Here is a 20,128-nt window from a genome sequence, read left to right as displayed (position 1 = left end):
GATTTGTTATTTTTTGCTGGCATCTGGACATTTAATTACCTTAATTAGTTTAATTTGGAGATTGTTTTCACTTCTTTTACCTAGGATTTTCTTTGCTGGATGACTTTGTTGTCTATCTGTTCTTTGACATTCAGTTCAGCTTATTCTTGACCACTAGCCTAGGTTTTGTTTCACAGAGCAAAATTTTCTGTTTTTGTTTTCTTGTTTCTTGCCCTGCCTGTATGGTACTTACCCTCCCACCCCCTTAGGAGGGTCTACTTAGGTATTATAGACCCCAGCCAGATTTTCCCACACCAAACTGGCCTCCTGTTAGAAGGAAAGAGTCACCTGTATCAGTTTTCCCTGAGGGTGAGACCCAGCACTTTGAAAGACTTTCCTGTGAGGTCTCTGGGCTCTTTGGTTTTCCTGTCCTACCCAGTATGTGGCACTTTTCTGCCTGCATACTGTGACACGGTACCTTTAACTTCAGCCTACTGTCCCTGCTGTGGTGTGGTGGAAACAGAGGAGAGGTTGTAGGTTGGCTTTAATTGCTTCAATTTTCCAGACCCTGGGGTCTGAATTCCTTGAGGAAAGGATTCTACCTAAGCTGGGTCCCACCCCTCTCCTGGGGTAGGCACAGGCTCCAGACAAGCTCTCAAACAAGTTTGTTTCTGCCTGTTCCTGGGGCAGTTGCAGCCTGAGAAGCCCTGCTGCTGTATCCAAAGGTAGTCAAGCCGTAGAAACACAGCCACAAAAAAAAAAAAAGAGAGAGAAAAATCCTTCTCAGAGCAGGACCCCCATTCCTCGGGTTTGCCAGTCTAGAGCATAAGTTGGTATCTTCCTTCGTGTACCTTCAGATTCTATGTGCCTTCTCCTTTCCTTCAGGTTCTAGACCCCTTCAAGTATTAAGTGCCTCTGTTTCTTTTTTTCTTTTTCTGTCAGCCCTGCCCCCTCAGTGCTGGGGCAAAAATCAGCAACCTCAGCTTTGACTCGAGGTTCAGCTGAGCTGGGGGCCTATTTTTAGTAATCAGAATTTGTGCATTAATTCCGCAATTGGAGCTTAGTTGTGCTCAGTCCCTGCTGCTGGTAAAGTCCCTTTCCTTACCCCTCTCAGAAGCAGCCTGTGGGGGAGGGGCGCCAGCCGCCTTGGCTTGGGGAACTCACGGTTCTGGGGGGGCTCTCATATAGTCCATCTGGTCCAGACTGGGGTACACTGTGTGTCCGGTCACTGACATGGCCCCAACAGTTGTTCTGTACTGTTCCTGGCTATTTGGTAGCTGTTCTGGAGGATGAACTAAATCCCACACCTCGCTAAGCTGCCATCTTGGCACAGCCCCCTAAGCTGTCTATTTTAATTAGAATTTCAAGTGATAGCAATATAGAAATTCCAATTTCTCTGGGACAAACATGCATATCCTTAGAATAGAATAGGTGGTGTGTCTTACTGAGCCAACAGGAAGGATTTGCCCTGAAAGAAGAAATAGGAGAAGACCCAGCAGGGACTACCCCAAACTGCCCTACAGCAGGGCCAGTTGAGGTTCTGAAGTAACAGACACTAAATACCTGGTGATCAGTCCAGGCATTTATTAGGGAAACTTGTGTATAGAGAGCTGCAGCTGCCTTATGCCGGTCAGGGAGATGGCAGGAAGTTTGCTTGAGTATGTCTGCACCTATAGTCTGCTCTACAGATTATACATGGTTCAAGAACAAAGGTCACTAGGTACCAGGGACTAACATACAAGTTATTAACAAGAAGTTATTGGGTAAACTTCTTGGTATTTTCTCTCTTCTCAAAATAAGTTGTGCTCAGGCCAGTCTGTGTGCAGTTTATAGCAGGCAAAGCTCAGTGTGCTTCCAGGGTGTTACAGGAAGAGATATCTGAGAGGGAGAGCAGGGATGAAGCCTGTCTTTGGTCAGGTAGGATTTCCTATATTTATCACACAGTAGGAAAGAAAACAAACATAAGATTTAAACAGCTGAGCTTTTTACTTTTTGAGTTTAATAGTCTATTTACATTTTTCTTTTCCTTCATGGTCTGTTGTCTACCTGATTGATTAGCTTCTCCAGTTTGTTTGCTAGGGACATGTTACCTTTAATCTTCAACATTCCTGACACAAATACCATTTCACTGGGTGAAGTGCTGCTGTAGAGTTTGTGTTACATGTTCTTGTATCCCCTCCAAAGCTTGAGGTGGTGAAATGTATGGTTGCAAAAAGAAAAAAAAGGACTTGTGGCTGTCTAAAAGAAGTTGATATTGGTATGCTTTTGCAGATTTGAACTCTGCCTCTCACTATGACTCAACAACTAATTTTAAGAGAAATTGGGGAAGAGTTAATATGCATCTTGAGTAAGAAAAAGAGTTGATTTCATTTCACAGTATAAGACTTCACATTTCTTGTGACAGGAACACCTTGTCTAAGTGACTTCAGTCTATTTGAAGACAAACCCTATATTTTATTAAACATTTTTCAAAATTTGAAATGAAATATTAGGTCTGTTTCTCTTTCAGTTAAATTTCAGTACTTCAAATTCCTCTGTTTGACCTTCTCCTTAAATGCAAGCTGATAACTTTATTGTGGAATACGCATTTATTGAGGCACATTTAATCAATATTGAAACCAAATGTACTACTGTTAAAGATACAAAAATGACCACCAGAAAATGATGACTGAGCAGATTATGTTGTTGGCAAGTTATTTTCCACGTAGGCACAATGGGAGATGTAAATTTGTTGGCATCCTAGGGGTTTGTTTAATATCCTCTACTCATAAAAAGACTTTGAAAATAGTTTGGGTCTTTTGAAAATGTTGGTGCCCTCCCCCCCGCCACCCAACTTAGTGCTCCTTTTTTGTTTTTTGTTTTTTTTAATACCATCTGAGTGATTTTTCTTCCCACTTTGATTCAGGTAATGATTAAGGTCTTACTCTTAAATTTCAGGCAGTTCCTTTTAGTCTTGACAGCGTTGCAAATTCCATTCATTCCTTATTTTCTGAAGAAACTCCTGTAGTTTTGCAGTTGGCTCCCAGTGAGGAAGTAAGTGATATAATTTTTATTTGATGCTTAAAAAATAAACTTTCATTATTTAATGAAAATTTAAAACTAATTTTATGAAAAGTGCTGTCAGACCTCTGTATATTGGAATTTAGTCTGTAGAATGTAATTTAAAACTTTGGGTTCTTATTGCAGAGAGTGTATATGGTGGGGAAGGCAAACTCCGTTTTTGAAGACCTTTCAGTAACATTACGACAGCTCCATAATTGCCTGTTTCAAGAAAACTCTGTTCTGAATTCACTTCCCCTCAATTCTCTGAGTAGGAACAATGAAGTAAGTAATACAGTTATTGAATGACTGAATGACCATTATTACTAATTTCCCATTCTTTATGCTACTGACTTTACAGCAAACTTGAAATTTTAGAAAATGAAAAATGTTGTAAAAGTACTGCTGTAGTATAATCTTCCTTTTTGTGCGATTTTCTTCTGAATCTCATGAATAAACCTAACTCATTTTGTGAGATGAACTATAGTAACTAGTATTAGAGGATTGCTACCAATTGATCCATATAGGCCAGAGATCATGGTATCTGCTTGGTGGCTGATGGAATTGTGATGAGTCTGGTAATGTAGGGGCCATTATTCACAGCCACTGCTAATGTTTCGCCACATTTTTCCAGTTCTCTTTTTTTTTCTTTTAACACAATTTTACTGAGATATATTCACATACCATATAGTCATCCAAAGTACAATTAGTGGTTCACAGGAAAATCATACAGTTGTGCTTTCATCACCACAATCAATTTTTGAACATTTTCATTACTCCAAAAAAAAATTCAAAAGAATACCCAAAAGATCCTATACCTCTTATCCCGCCCAATTATTTATGTATTTTTTTTGTCTTAATTTTCTTACTCATCTGCCCGTATATCCAGTTCACTCTTAACAGTACAGTCAGTGGAGAGGGCAACCACCTCAGCTTTTGGCTCCTGCCCTTTGGCGTTACCATCAATCCATGTATTCTCTTAACCACATGATATGCCACCTTTGTGGCAGTTTCCATCCTGTCTGCTGTGGATGATCAGGACCACCATATTGGAGAAAGTATTGAGGAGCAGTGAGGAAACTGGGCCATTGGTAAGACCTCATGACACTGTGCCACAGTATCCTCATGCCTTGAGGGAAAACCGCTTTACAGTTTGGATGCTATATTATAGCTTTATCAAAAATATAGCTACTGAGTGGTAGTCACTGCTAGGGAATGACATCACCTTTTTGTTAAAAAGAAACAATGTTTTATCTGCATTTTCGTTTGAAACAAACCTACAAAATGGATAACAGTTATCAGATAAATTCACTTATGTGATTAACATTTGTGATATCCTGTGCCTTACTTGATAAATGGCAAATCCAGATCTCTGATGCATAATTAATATGCTCATTACTTTTGGCTCTCTGAAGGTTGACCTACTCTTCCTTTCTGAGCTGCAAGTGCTACATGATATTTCAAGTTTGGTAAGTAGGTTGCTCTCATTTTTCAGTTCCATTTATTTTGCTTCCAAAAGACATTTCTAGAGAATCCTTGAACAATAGTGAAACCAATTGGAAAATTTGATTAATAATGCTCTAGGTTTATGATCTCACGAGAGTTGAGAAATTAGCATTGTCGGGACTTTTTAAAACTCTTCTCTTGTTATAGTCACATTGCGTCACATTTTTACTTTTAGGAGAGACAGCGTATCCTCCAAGAACACAGGCCTGGAGGAGGGACATCCTTGCTGTAGTCCTAACTTGGCCGTTAATTTCTTGTCAGACGTTAAGACTTAATTTCCATTTCTTTATCTTTGGGTCTAAAATAGAAATAATAATTTGGACTAAGTTTGGACTAACAATGCTGTTCACCACGTACAAGTCATTAAAGAAGGGAATAGACATGTCTGAAGGTTATTTTTTTGGTGAAAGATTTGTATTTTTAAACCATTCCCAGGTATGATATATAAATACAGCACCTTTGTAGTCTCTCTCTTTTTTTTTTTTTTTAACATGGGCAGGCACTAGGAATCGAACCCGGGTCCTCGGGCATGGCAGGCAAGCATTCTTACCTGCTGAGCCACCGTAGCCCGCCAGATTTGTATTTTTAAATAATTCTTGGGGTCAATAGAAAAACTTATACCTGTTTGTTTCTTAAACTTTTTCCTAGTTTGGAGAGGCTGAAAGTGTAGAGATGCGGGCCTGGGAGGATGTATGGGAAGGGAGGGCATATGGGAGGTGTCTAGTCTCTGAGTACTTATGGCTCTTGCTTTCCTGGCATCAAATTGGTCCAACCATCTGTCCTTTCATAGTCTAGCCCATATCTGAGTTTTTGAAACTGAGGAATTTTTAAAGAGCTCTTATTGAATATTCAGGGAGTCCTTTATAACTGCTTCTAAAAACAAGATTTGTGTGGGATTTGTTTTATCAGAAACTCCCATTTTAAGTTGGTTCAGTTTGCCACCATTTTACTGTTTGTATACTGTGGCACACTGGTGTGGTTCTTTTCAGCCTAGTTGAGTTAGGCATAAAACTTCAGCTGTCTGTGTTTGACATCTTATTTTATCCTCTACCTTTTTTGTTGTTCTCCCAAGTTGTCTCGACATAAGCATCTAGCCAAGGATCATTCTCCTGATTTATATTCACTGGAACTGGCAGGTTTGGATGAAATTGGGAAACGTTACGGGGAAGACTCTGAACAATTCAGAGATGCTTCTAAGATTCTTGTTGATGCGCTGCAAAAGGTAAATTAGTAATGCGATATGAAAGGTTGGAGTATGTAACCATTTCGCTTTTAGTCTCTTAATGGAAGAACCTCCTTTGTACAACAATATATTGAAGTCTTACTTGCCTTCTTTGAGAGTCCTCTCACTTTAGTGACCAAGGGTGGAGTAGGGTTAAAGGGGTATGTTAGGATATTCCTTCCTAATGTTGGTAGGGGCAGCATTAGAAAATGATTAATAATTTCAGCACAATCCTTTTTTTTTTCTTAACTTAAAAACATTGCATGAATATTCTCCAGGACCACGAAGTATTTTTTCTTAATTGGATTCTTTAATGGAGGCAATAAATGTTAATGAATGAATATACCACACTTTGTTTATATTACTGGGTGAGAGGATGTGAACATTTTTAAGGCTTTTAGTACATATTATCAAATTGTCTTCCAGAAAGTTTATATGCATTTATACCACTGTATATGAGAGTACATTTATCTCCATATTCCAACACTGCATGGAATCTTATTACATATATAATTTATCAGTTTGATGAGCAAAAATAATATGTTATCTAAATACACTTCTTTTTTTCTAAGGTTGCACTATTTTTGTTACCTTTGGTCACTTAGATTTCTTTTGTGATTTGTCTCTTCCTTGCATCTTTTGCCCATCTTTCTTTTAGGTATTTCTCTTCTTTACTTATTTTTTCTTGTGCCAAGTAATATGTACCCATAATGGAGCATCTTTTGCCCATCTTTCTTTTAGGTATTTCTCTTCTTTACTTATTTTTTCTTGTGCCAAGTAATATGTGCCCATAATGGAAAATACAGGAAAGCAAGTCTCCTGTAATCCTGCTATTCACAGATAAAGCCTTGTTAACACTGAGCATTTATTATTCTAACTATTTTTGTAAGGGTATTTACACGTTTTTTAAAGGATCCTGCTGAATATAGCTACTTAACCTTTTTTTGTTTGTTTGTTTTTTAATTTAATGTATTTTGTATTATCAAACCAAAACAAGCAAACACAAACATTCTTAACATACAAACATTCCAGGTATGGTGTACAATCAGTGGCTCATAATATCATCACATAGTAGTATATTCATCACCGTGATCATTTTTTAGAACATTTGCATCACTCAGAAAAATAAATAAAAAGAAAAAACTCACACATACTATTCCCCATACCCCTCCCTCTCGTTGACCACTACTGTTTCCATCTACTCAATATATTTTAACCTTTGTTCTCCCTATTTTTTTCTATACCCCTTACCACTCCCTTTCATTGTTCACTAGTATTTCAATTTTCTCAATTTATTTTAACATTTGTTCCCCCTATTATTTATTTATTTTTAATCCATATTTTTTACTCATCTGTCAATATTGTAGATAGAAGGAACATCAGACACAAGGTTTTCCCAATCACATAGTCACATTGCAAAAGCTATATCATTATACATTCATTGTCAAGAAACATGGCTACTGGAACACAACTCTACAATTTCAGGCACTTCCTTCTAGCCTCTCGAATACACCTTAAATTAAAAAGGGGATATCTATAAAATGCATAAGAAGAACCCCCAGGATAACCTCTTGACTCTGAAATCTCTCAGCCACTACCACTTTATTTTGTCTCATTTCTCTCTTCCCCTTTTTGGTCAAGAAGGTTTTCTCAATCCCTTGATGCTGAGTCCCAGCTCATTCTAGCATTTCTGTCCCATGTTGCCAGGGAGGTTTACACCCCTGGAAGTCATGTCCCACATAGAGAGAGGGAGGGCTGTGAGTTTGCTTGCTATGTTGGCTGAGAGAGAGAGATAGGCTACATCTGAGCAACAATAGAGGTTCTCTTAGGGGTGACTCTTAGGCCTAATTTTAAGTAGGCTTAGTCTATCCTTTGCAGGGATAAGTTTCATAGGAACAAACCCAAGATTGAGGGTTCACCCTATTGATTTGGTTCTCCCCCACTGCTTGTGAGAAGATCAAGGATTCTCCAAATGGGGAAATTGAATTTTCCCCCTTTCTCACCATTCCCCCAAGGGGACTTTTTTTTTTAAACATAACAATATACAAACACAAATATTCTTATCATTTGATCATTCCATTCTTGGTATATAATCAGTAACTGACAATATTATCACATAGTTGTATATTCATCACCATGAATCATTTCTTAGAACATTTGCATCAATTGGGAAAAAAAACTCATACATACCATACCCTTTCCTCCTCCCTCTCACTGACTACTAGTATTTCCATTTACCCGGTATATTTTAGCCTGTTTCCCCTATTTTTTTCTGTACCCCTTACCACTCCCTTTCATTGATCACTAGCATTTCAGTCTACCAAATTTATTTTAATATTTGTTCCCCCATTATTCATTTATTTCTGATCCATATGTTTAACTCATCTGTCCATACCGTAGATAAAAGCATCAGACACAAGGTTTTCACAATCACATAGTCACATTGCAAAAGCTGTAACATTATATAATCATCTTCAGGAAACATGACTTCTGGAACACAGGCTCTACATTTTCAGGCACTTCCCTCCAGCCTCTCCAATATACCTTAACTAAAAAGGTGATATCTATATAATGTGTAAGAATGATCTCCAGGATAACCTCTCGACTCTGTTTGAAATCTCTCAGCCATTGACACTTCATTTTTTCTCATTTTTCTCTTCCCCTTTTTGGTCTAGAAGATTTTCTCAATCCCTTGATGCTGATTCCCAGCTCATTCTAGAATTTCTGTCCACGTTGCCAGGAAAGTTTACACCCCTGGGAGTCATGTCCCATGTAGACATGGGGAGGGCAGTGAGTTTGTTTGTTGTCTTGGCTGAGAGAGAGAGAGGCCACATCTGAGCAACCAAAGACGTTCTCTGGGGGTGACTGTTAGGCCTGATTTTAAGTAGGCTTTAGCCTATCCTTTGTGAGGATAAGTTTCATATGAACAAATCCCAAGATTGAGGGCTTGGCCTATTGCTTTAGTTGTCCCCACTGCTTGTGAGAAGATCAGAAATTCTCCACATGGGAAAGTTGAATTTTCCCCATTTCTTGCCATTCCCCCAAGGGGACTTTGCAAATACTTTTTTTTCACTGTTCAAATCACTCTGGGATTTATCGGGGCGTCACTGGACAAAGCTACAAAATCTCATGTCCCATTCCAGGTTCCATGTGCTTTTGGTGTTCAATTAAACTGTCTATATAAGTTATATTAGGAAATGTACTAGTCAAAATATAAATTTTGTACCAAATAAACATTCTTGCTTTAACCTCACACATAAGTTAAAGTTTTAAAATATGAATTACCATCTGTTTTCAACACCCTGCAATATTGACATTCCTTTGTTCTTCCTCATGCAAAACATTTTTAAATTTGTACATTTAGTCACTATCATTGTGCACTCTAGGCATTCCTAGATTATACCATTTCAGTTGTTATCATCTATCTTTATTCTGGTTTCATTTGTGCCCCCAGCCCTCTTCCCTCTGTCATTCTCACATTCAGCTTCATTCAGTGTACTTACATTATTGTGCTACAATTAGGTAGTATTGTGCTCTCCATTTCTGAATTATTACAATTAGTCCTGTTGCACAATCTGTATCCCTTCAGCTCCAATTACCCAAAATCTACCCTATTTCTATCTCTTGATGGCCTGTGTTCTTAACTGAAATTCTCCATGTTTATTCATTAATGTTAGTTCATATCAGTGAGACTGTACAGTATTTGTCCTTTGGTTTCTGGCTAATCTCATTGAGCATAATGTCCTCAAGGTCCATCCATGTTGTTATATGCTTCATGACTTTATTCCGTCTTACAGCTGCGTAGTATTCCATCATATGTATATACCAGAGCTTGCTTAGCCACCCATCTGTTGATGGACATTTTGGCTGCTTCCATCTCTTGGTAATTGTAAATAATGCTGCTATAAACATTGGTGTGCAAATGTCCATTTGTGTTCTTGCCTTTGTGTCTTCTGAATAGATTAGCAATATCTATAGCAATGGTATTGCCAGATCATATGGCAGTTCTGTACTTAGCTTCCAGAGACCGCCAAACTGCCCTTCACAGCAGTTGTACTATTTTACATTCCCACCAACAGTGAGTAAGTGTGCCTCTTTCTCCACATCCTCTCCAGCACTTGTCATTTTCTGTTTTATTGATAATGGCCATTCTTATTTAACCTACTTTTGTGTGTAACAATATACATGAATATCCTTATTGTAAGTATTCTTGTATAATACCATTTTGAATTATACTTTGCCTTCCACTGAATAGACATACCATAATTTAAAAATTTTTCTTACATATCTGCCCAAATGACCTCTAGGAAGATTCTATCAGTTTTTACTGCTATCAGCACTATAAGAACAGGGTGCCCAGTATCCCTTGGTGTTGTTATTTTAAACAGTTTTGCTAATGGACCAACAAAAAGACACTTTGTTTTAATTTTCATTTCTTTGATTATAAGAAAGATTAAGTGTTTTCTTTATATGCTTACCAACCCTCTATTCTTTTGTGAATTGTCTGTTCATTTATTTTTCTTTTGGAAGGTTTAGCTAATAATCACAGTTTAATTGTATGGATTTTCCTATAAAAAATCTCTTTGGGATATTTATTAGAATTGCTTTAGCAAAATAAAATAAATTTTCAAAAGTAGTCTCTGGTTAATCTGGTTCATTTTTAACAGCCTTATTGAGATGTAGGTCACTTATGATACATTTCAGCCATTTTAAGTGCATAATTTCACAGTTTTTGTATATTCACAGAGTTGTACAACCATCCTCACAATCTAATTTAAATCTTTGTAGATGCTTGTGATTAACCAGAGACTACTTAGGAAAATTTATTTCCCTTTCCTACTTCCCTTCCCCTAATTTATATGCCAACAAATTCAGTTTCTTAAAGCAATTTTGGTTGGAATATATGTTGAAATATAACACTTTTCTGAAAATTTTAACTTTTTAATTTGAAATACTTTCAGTCTTATAGGACAGTTAGAAAAATAATACGAATTCTAACACATACCCTTCCCACCCCATACCCAGATCCACCAATTTTAACATTTTGCCACATTTGCTGGTTCATTCTACTTGTTTGTCTGTCTGTCTTTCTGTCTATCAGTCCATTTTTTGAACACTTACCTCCATGGTTCCAATGAGAAATTGGCACTTAATCTTATTGAGGTTCCTTTGTATGTGACACCTTTTTTCTCTCTTGCAGCTTTCAGAATCCTCTCTTTGGCATTCAGCAGTTTGATTATAATAGCCATAGCCACAGTGTGAGTCTATTTGGGTTTATCCTGTTTAACGTTTCTTGAGCATTTTGCATGTATATATTCATGTCTTTTATTAAACTTGGAAAGTTTTTAGCCATTCTTTAGTTGAATATTCTCCCTGGCCCTTTTTATCTTCTCCTTCTGGGACTCGTCTTCCCTACCCCACCCCCCAAAATACATATTGTATTTTTACATATGTAAAAATATACCAATATGTATATTGGTATGCTTGCTGGTATTCCTGTATTCCTCAGGTCCTTTTCACTTTTTGTCATTATTCTTCTTGTTCCTCAGACTGGATGACTTCAGTAGTCTTATCTTCAAGTTCAATATTTCTTCCTTCTGCCAACTCCAATCTGCTGTTGAACTCCTCTAGGGATTTTTAATATCTGTTACTGATCTTCAGCTGTGTTTGGTTCCTTTTCATAGTTTCTCTCTAATGATATTCTCTTTGTTTTCGTCTTTCATCTTCCTGATTTCCTTTAGTTCTTTGTCCATGTTTACCTTTAGCTCTTAGAGCATATTTAGGACCATATTAAAAGTCTGTCCAGAATGTCCCAGGTCTGGTCCTCCTTATTGATGGTTTCTAATGCTTTAATCTCCTTTGCCTGGACCATCACTTCCTTTTCTTTGTGTGTTTTATAACCTTTTGTTGAAACCTGGACATTTTGATTTTTAGGGTGTGGTCACTGGAATTTTGAGTCTGCAGCATCTGTTCCTTAAGCTTGTGTCCAGCTAGTGCTATGACAGCTTTCCATGAATACCGGAGCTAACCAATTTAAAAATAATAATAAAAGAAAGCACCTTTTCCAGTTTTCCTGATTAACCTGTGCAAGTGCTCTCATTTATGGTTTACCCATGCAGTGAGTTTAGAGAATAGCTCCAGGCCAAAGCATAGGGGTTTCCCTGGTCTCTATACATGTATCTTGTCTTGGACATGCATGTGTGGCTCTAGAGATTCCCCCGTTTATACAGTTCCACATGTCCCTCTTCTCTAGGAAAGTTTCCTCACTGTCCTGTACACTATGGTATGGCAATCCCTTACCCTAGGCAGCACAACTTGGCTGCTCTCCCACAGTCTCCTGTAGGAGAGCTTGATGAGCTACCTTCTACATGTAGGGCAAGTTCTGGGACAGTGAGTCCTTCAAGTTACCAAGACAGATTGGGCCAGACATACATGCTTCCAGTATATGCTCAAGGGTTAGTCTGTTCTCTCCGGAACCAGGTCCAGGGATCTGCACTGGGACGATGGGTCAGCCAGGGCACTGGAAGATGATACTGCTTTTAAGTAGCCATTTTCTTGATTTGATGTACACCCTGTGAGTTAAGGCAGTCCCTTAGCTGTTTTGTGGAGCTTTGAGGAAGATGTTTCTGCCAGTGCTTGCTGGTTGTGCAAAGTGTCTGTGGGAGGACAGAGCCCCAAAGCATCTCATTCTGATATTAATCAGAGTGGGACCTGAATGTTTTAATATAATAGAACCTTTAAAACTTGTGTATTATAAGACAAAATGTATTTCATGAACTATAAGGTGAATGTATATTGTTCTATAGCTGCACAGAAGCTTTATAAATAATTTATAAGTATATATTTGAAATTCGTAATAAAGTTAATAAATAACTTTAGTTTGCAGATGATATGTACAATCTTTATGGTGGGAATGCAGTGATAGAATTAGTGACTATCAAGTCATTCGACACGACCCTTGTAAGGAAGGCAAGGACTATCCTTGAGACAAAACCAACAGTAAGTACATTTTTAGAGCTTGCTTTAAAATGTAAAATTAACTTTAGAAAAAAAATCCAACTAAATCTTACATTACTCATGGTGACATGAATGAGCAGTCAATAAAACTGAAGGACAATTATGATTAAAATATGTTTTTTATTCACATAGGTATGTGTATTTTGCCAGTGATGCTTGATTCTTTGGGATTGTAACCAGATAATGCAAGAATTTAAGTTAGAGATAACAGTAAATCTGTCAAAGCTGATAAGATAATTCAAATATTGGTATATATAAGGAACCATCAGAAATTAATGTGAGGGAGTTGTGTGACATTCAGTCTGTAGAATGTGCTTTTCTAGAAGGTACATTGTCTTTGTACCATAGTTAGTCCCTCATTTTCCAAGAGCCACTGTGTACATCTCTTTGTAATTTTATTTACTTAATACTTTTGTACCACGAATCTTGCTTTGATATTAAGCATTGTAGGGATGTAGGCAGGGGTCCTAGCCATGGTAAAACATGTGTTTGTGTGTGTATAGGTAGCTTCAGCATCTCTAGGTACAGGTGCATTCATACTACTATTATATGGCCAAGAACATTAGCTATGGTTGGCTTCAGTTGCTTGCAATCAGGTATCCAATCATTTATATACATTCCCCTTTGGACCCATTTGCAGCCCCCACCCTGCTCAGTTTTACTGATAGCAACATGGGACTTGGAATAAGAAGGTCAAAGATAATGCCTGTTCAGGCTAATCTGGAGATGACTGGTTTGACATTGTTTCATTCTAAATTGAATTGGAGTAGAAGGGCCTCTGTTTAAGACAGCATGGCAGGCTAGATGACCTGAAAATTTCCCCACTACAAGAGGTGAAGAAATGTTGGATACAAAATTACAGCACCTTTTTGAGTGTATAGTTCAGCTCTCAAGATAGTAGGGGAAATACATAAAGAGAAAATGGATAAGAAAAACCTGAAAACTGTGTAGCAAGCAGGCTGCCTTAGGGACATTTGACATTTGGGGTACCAGAACACTGGAAATGATACCTTCGGCTTTTTGAGCACAGATTGGGACTGACCCCTCCATATAAAGCTGGGAATCCTGAAAGAGCTGTGCTCTCAGTGAGCGCTCAGATTAGAAAACAGTGCTCAGGCTCTGGGTTGGTTCAGGGTATGTGTTGGTAGTGGTGATGTTTCAAGGAATTCTTAACCAAAGGACCACCTTCGTATGAGTTTGGGGCTCAAATTGATATTACCTGCACGTTCTCAGAAGTTCTGTGCCAAGAAATTAACATAGAACCTGGTCCCGGGCTAGTAAGACTTCTGTGGTGCCTAGTAGAAGTAAATGTAAAACCTCTCTAGAAGGCCAGCCTCTCAATACAAGCCACGTTTGGGTGGGGGGCGGGCAACCCCCCAGTTAAGTCTCCTCAAATATGAACTCTAAGAATTGTAAAACACTGTCAGGGCCAGTCCCCGTGAATGTGAGTTAAGCTAAAGTGTCAAACAGCAGAATTACCCCCAGAACTTAAAATAGTAAAATATAGGATAAGCCATAAAATAATGGTTAAAGCTGATTAAAGAAATAACAGGTGTCAAACAAGAAAAAAGAACAAGATGCTGTATATTTATTAGAAGCAGATTTGAATTGACTAGAGAACTTTTTAAGTATTAGATTCTTTCAACATTGTCCAAGTTAGTTCTGCTAATTCACCTTTATTAGATATTCCCAAAATGTCCCAAGCAGTTGGACCAGTTTATGCTTCCACCAACGGTGTAAGTCTCTTCTCCATGAAGCTCCTCTTCTTGATTCTTCCTAGTATAATAGCTCTTATGCCGCTTATGAATAAATGTTAGATGAATCATAGCTACTAAATTGGGATAATTTCCTGTGTTAAAATTCTTTCCTCTTGATTTCCTTTCTTTTCTTGATTGTAGAGCAACCCAGCAAGTCCCTATAACCTCGCATATAAGTATAATTTTGAGTATCCTGTGGTTTTCAACATGGTGCTTTGGATAATGATTGCCTTGGCCTTGGCTGTGATTATTACCTCTTACAATATTTGGAACATGGATCCTGGATATGACAGCATCATTTATAGGATGACAAACCAGAAGATACGAATGGATTGAACTTTCCTCATGCCAGACTTAGAAAATGGGTTTGGGAATTGGACATTTTGTTAAAATAAATCTTTTAGCGTGGTTTAAAGTAGATAGTATACTTTAAATTTACAAAACAAAACAAAAATTTTGTTCTCTATTTTGTGTGTGCCTGTGACTTTTTTTAGATTGAATTATAGTGTTAATGTGAATCAAATTATGTGATATAGAGCCCATAATATGCTCAAGTATAATATAACCAATAATGTAATTTCATTTCATTTAATATTTGAAAATATGCACTGAAATAAATGTAAACAATTTAGAATAGCTTGTGTTATTTATGTTGGAAAAATGCACTGAATTTACTAGAGAAACTTATGATGCTTAATTAACTTCCTTACAAGGGATTGGTGAAAATCACATTTGGGCTGCTGTATACTTTGAAGCATTTGTAAATGTCTCAATTTGATGTAAATATCTCTTGAATTGAAAGGAAAGGTTTTTAACCTAGAGCAGCCCTAAAATATGGATGTGCTTACACAGTCACTTAGTTTTGAAACTAAGGATGTCAATTTTTTAACCTCTTCTGAAAGTTTTGTGATCCATATGGTCTGGTGTGTATATTAAAAATACTGTGTTGATCTAAGAAGAAACTAGCTTTGTGGAGATATCGATGCTTGTAATTATACACACAAAAACAAATCTTTAGGGGCACATTTTGGGGCATGACTATAAAATATTTTTATTTCATAAACTTTTCCCCCTGTGTAAGTTTCCATGGTTTGTGGCACAGCTTCATTCTATAGGATATTAAGTGGAAGTGGACCAATGTCTATAAAGAATGACAAATAAAGTTAATGATTCTATATTTGTGTCATTTCAGTACTACTCAATCTATTATATATTGTAAAAAGCCCTAAACAGGGTTTTATTTCATCTGAATTGAATTTATATAAACGGTTTCATGCTTTTTTTGTTGTTGTTGTTTATTCTCACTGCCTCCTGAGATTCAGTATCAATATAGGGGAGGCATTTTAATCACCATTCTTGTTACTGAATTTATACAGTTTATAAAGTCACACTTGACTAAGTAGGAAAGGCTTATGTTTTCCTGTAGAATGTTTAAAGACAAGAATAAGCAGCTAATTGGTCCTAATATGAAGGACTATCTGAATAAGGTAGACTTAAGGTTACAGTTTTATTTCTTGAAAGACTTAGAGGGTGGTGCAAACGTGTCTCAGTGACAGAATTCTCGCCTGCCATGCCGGAGACCGGGGTTCATTCCTGGAGCCTACCCATGCCAAAAAAAAAAAGAGTTTTAAATGTAGTGATTTTGCATCAGAATTACTTTTGTATTGAGAATTGAGCAAGTCTCCCCTGAGCCCCATGCTTGGATTTAGTGATAGTGTTTTCTGCCTCCTTGGAAAGACCATCATATCATTTCTATGAATAACGTTGAGGTGGGCGGGTTGGGGAAGGTGATGTCTATTTAGTACATTTTCTACCACTTTCTACAAGATGCCTTTGACAATTACAGTGTTAAACCTCCATAGAGTGGAGGAAATTTTTTTTTCCTTTTGCTTCTCATTGAACTATAAATTGTGAGGCTGATATTCAATTCAACAGGAAGAAAAATGTTTTGATAAAATCACTGAAGTATTCTCCACTCCTGTCCCCTTGCCAAGTTTGTGGAGGTCAGGGTTTTCCAACTGCCTAGTCCTGATACACTTCTCACTCTGACCCCCATGGAAGCCAACAGGGCCTGTGTTTGGGGAAGACTAGAATGTGGCAGAGTAGTTAAAATTCATTTCTTCCACAAGTTTCTTAATATAAACATTGCCATAGAAGTTAGAATATTATGATTAAATATGAAGTAAACCAATGCCTTTGTAATTTAAAACTGATAAGACTAAGTTCTAGGGGAAGAAAAAAAATGATTACATGACAGCACTAATCCTTATGGGGTAAATGGTATGAGCATCCTTCTGTCCAGTTTAGGCAAAAAGCATTTATTTAAAATAAATGTTCTGCCAAGATTGTTATACCTATTGCTGATGATTTGCTCTTGAATTAAATCTAATTTGTTCTGGAACATAAGTCACAGATAGTGTTGAGATTTGTGTTATAGGCAGACTGGTAGCAGACTATTTAACTGACGTTGATAGAGAAAACCCAACCACTCTACATGTAATTGGTAGAATATTCCAAGTCTATAATAGCTGGGATTCTACATGTAGATAACTGATCACAGCCTAATTCTGTTGGAACAATATAGGCTCCATTGTTTTCTTTGGCCATTTTTTGGGGGGGTGCATGATACGGGAATCAAACTCGGGTCCCCTGCATGGAAGGTGAGCATTCTGCCACTGAACCACCTGTGCATCCTGGCCATATCTTTTTTGAAGGGATGATATTTTGAAACCTTTTTTACTGGTACTGAACAATATAGAAGCCATAAACATAACTTTTTAAACATTTTTAATTGTGAAATATATATACAAAATAATACATTTCAAAGTACATTGTAACAAATAGTTATAGAACAGATTTCCGACTTTGATATGGGTTACAGTTACACAATTTTAGGTTTTTCTTTCCAGTTACTCCAAGACACTGGAGACTAAACGAAATGATGATTCAGCAGTCATACTCCTTTGATAAATCCTATCTTCTCTGTTTTAATTCTTCCTCCTTTGATCTTTCTCCCAATCTTTAGGAGTATTTGAACTATGCCCGTTCTAACTTCATGTTGGAAAGAGCTGTCAATAATATGGGAGAGAGGGATGAAACTAGTTGATGTTCTGGAGAGGCCGGCCCCTCTGGGTTTCAGGACTTATCTGGCCTAGGAACCTATCTGGAGATTGTAGGTTTCTGGAAAGTAGTCATGGTGCATGGAACTTTTGTAGAATCTCAGATAGAGCCCTAGATATTCTTTAGGGTTGGCAGGAATGGTTTTGTGTGGGTTTGGCAGACTGATAAATAGCAATATCTAGCTGAAGCTTGCAAAGGAGTAGCCTCTAGAATAGTCTCTTGTCTCTGTTTGAACTCTCTTAGCTACTGACACCTTAGTTTGTTACATTTCTTTTCTCCCTTTTGGTCAAGAAGGTGTCAATGCCATGATGCTGAGGCCAGGCTTATCCCTAGGAGTCATGTCCCACATTGCCAGGGAGATTTTTACCTCTGGATGTCATGTCCCACGTAGTGGGGAGGATAATGATTTTCCTTGCAGAGTTAGGCTTAGAGAGAGAGAGAGAGAGAGAGGCCACATCTGAGCAACAAAAGAGGTTTTCTGGAAGTAACTCAAGCATGACTATAGGTAAGCTTAGTTTGTTTGCTACATAAATACACTTCACAAGAGCAAGCCTCAAGATCAAGGGCTTGGCCTATTGACTTGGGAGTTCTTAATGTTTGAAACAGTATCAGGGCATTTCCTATGGTAAAGCTTAATAGTTCCATATTTTTCTCCTATTCCTGAAGGGACTTTGAAAATACTTTTTAATTATCTGCTCAAAATACTCTGGGATGCATGTGGGCATTGCATAAAGTTATACAGAATTACAAGCTCTCATTCCCATTTTGGGCTCCATGTTAAATTAAACTTTTGTGTGTGTGTGTGTGTGGACAGACACCGGGAATGGAACCCAGGTCTCTGGCACAGCAGGCGAGAATTCTACCACTGAGCCACCATTGCCTGCCCTAAATCTGACTTTTTAGTGGAAGATCAGACCAACAATTTCCAAGGGATATAGCAACTGGAGTTGATGGCCATACCTGCTGAGTGGCATCAAGCCTTATAACCTTGGGTTTAAAGTTTCTTTGTAGCCTTTTTATGGCAAAACGACTGACTATGCAACAGTTCCTGGGAAAAGTAGAGTTGTCTCAGAAGGCCATTAGCAAGAAGCATTGTGATTAAAATGTGTCGAGTCATACAGATGAATTCAGTTCACTGATTCATCACCTACTAGCTGAACAATTTGGGGCAGTTTCCGTAATCTCTGTAAATCAGAGCTTTTAATCTATATAATGTTGTGATACCCCAGGTTTGTGGCTATTAGCATTCAGTGGACTAACACTTTCTAAGGTTTGTGAATGATCAATAAATATGAACTATAACAATACAAAATTCAGGGAACTCTGGATCCAACATCGTGGCATTGATGTAGCCATTTTCTTAGTTACAAAAATAGGAACTAATGTTGGTTAAATTTTGTCAGTTATCCCACTAATATCCCTTGCTGGATCAGGATTCAATCCAAGAACACACATTGCCTTTAGTTATCATATCTCTGTAGTCTCCTTAAATTTGAGACAGTTCATTTTTGAAGAGATATTTTATAGAATGTCCTTCAGTTTGAGTTTGTTTGATGTGTCTTCATGATTAAATTCAGTTTATGCATTTTAGGAATGAATAACACACGAGTGATATGCCTGTCTCAGTACACCCTTAGGAGGCATTTGATGTCAATAAGTCTCATTTTTGGTGATACCTTTGATGTTAACTTTGGTTAAGGTGCTGTCTGCCAGGTTTCTCCACTATAAAGTTATTTTATTTTTTCCTTTGTAATTATAAGATATCCTGTAGAGAGATACTTTTAAATTATATCCCATTTTTCATCATACTTTGGCCCATTTTAACATCTATTGATTATTCTAGCCTGAAACAACTATTACTATGGTGTTTGCCAAATGATTTTTTTGTTACCATCATTCCTTCTATATTTATTAATTGGAATTCTGTACAGAAGAGCATTCCCTTCTCCCCCATTTATTTACTCCATTATTTATTGATATCAGTATGAACGCATGGATATTTTAGTCTCTGCAGTATAATCTATTACTATCATTTATTTTGTTGCTCAACTGGCCATTGGGAGCCCCTTTAAGTTGACTACTGGGTCCTTTTGACATATCTCCTTCAATTTGGGAGCACTTCTTTACTTTCTGGTGCCGCAAGATGTTTATGGTCTAATTCTTTTTCTTTTTACAATGGAACTTATTTTATTTTTGCTTGTTTTCTTTCACTGAAAGTGAGAATGTTTGGTGACCAAATAATTTAGAACAAAAATAAGTATAACTTATTTAAACTCAGAATCAAAATTCAAAATGTAAAAATCGTTGAGAAACTGTTTATCAAGTGTCATGCTAAATGCTCTGCATAAGTCATGGGTTTTGTTCTTGAAGAGTTTATCATCTAGAACAAGGGTCTGCAACTTACTGTGGATTCACTGTTTTCAGATATCCCAATTTTTAATATCAGTTGAATCATTCAAATTTTAAAAGATGCAATTAACAATTTTAA

General features: G+C 37.3%; 1 protein-coding gene across 1 annotated transcript in view; it reads left to right on the top strand.

The window, feature by feature from the left end:
• Positions 1-15,800, top strand: part of ATP6AP2 (ATPase H+ transporting accessory protein 2) — a 37,922-nt gene extending 22,122 nt beyond the window's left edge. The window contains exons 4-9 of the mRNA XM_077145613.1: positions 2,917-3,012; positions 3,166-3,303; positions 4,434-4,487; positions 5,597-5,746; positions 12,626-12,745; positions 14,662-15,800. Coding sequence (XP_077001728.1) covers positions 2,917-3,012; positions 3,166-3,303; positions 4,434-4,487; positions 5,597-5,746; positions 12,626-12,745; positions 14,662-14,856 — 753 coding nt within the window. The 3' untranslated portion in view covers positions 14,857-15,800. The remainder of the gene's footprint in view (positions 1-2,916; positions 3,013-3,165; positions 3,304-4,433; positions 4,488-5,596; positions 5,747-12,625; positions 12,746-14,661) is intronic.
• The last annotated feature ends 4,328 nt before the right edge of the window (positions 15,801-20,128 follow it).

This window comes from Tamandua tetradactyla, chromosome X (assembly GCF_023851605.1).
Source record: "Tamandua tetradactyla isolate mTamTet1 chromosome X, mTamTet1.pri, whole genome shotgun sequence".
Classification (NCBI taxonomy): domain Eukaryota; kingdom Metazoa; phylum Chordata; class Mammalia; order Pilosa; family Myrmecophagidae; genus Tamandua; species Tamandua tetradactyla.
This window is presented reverse-complemented; position numbering and strand designations above follow the sequence as displayed.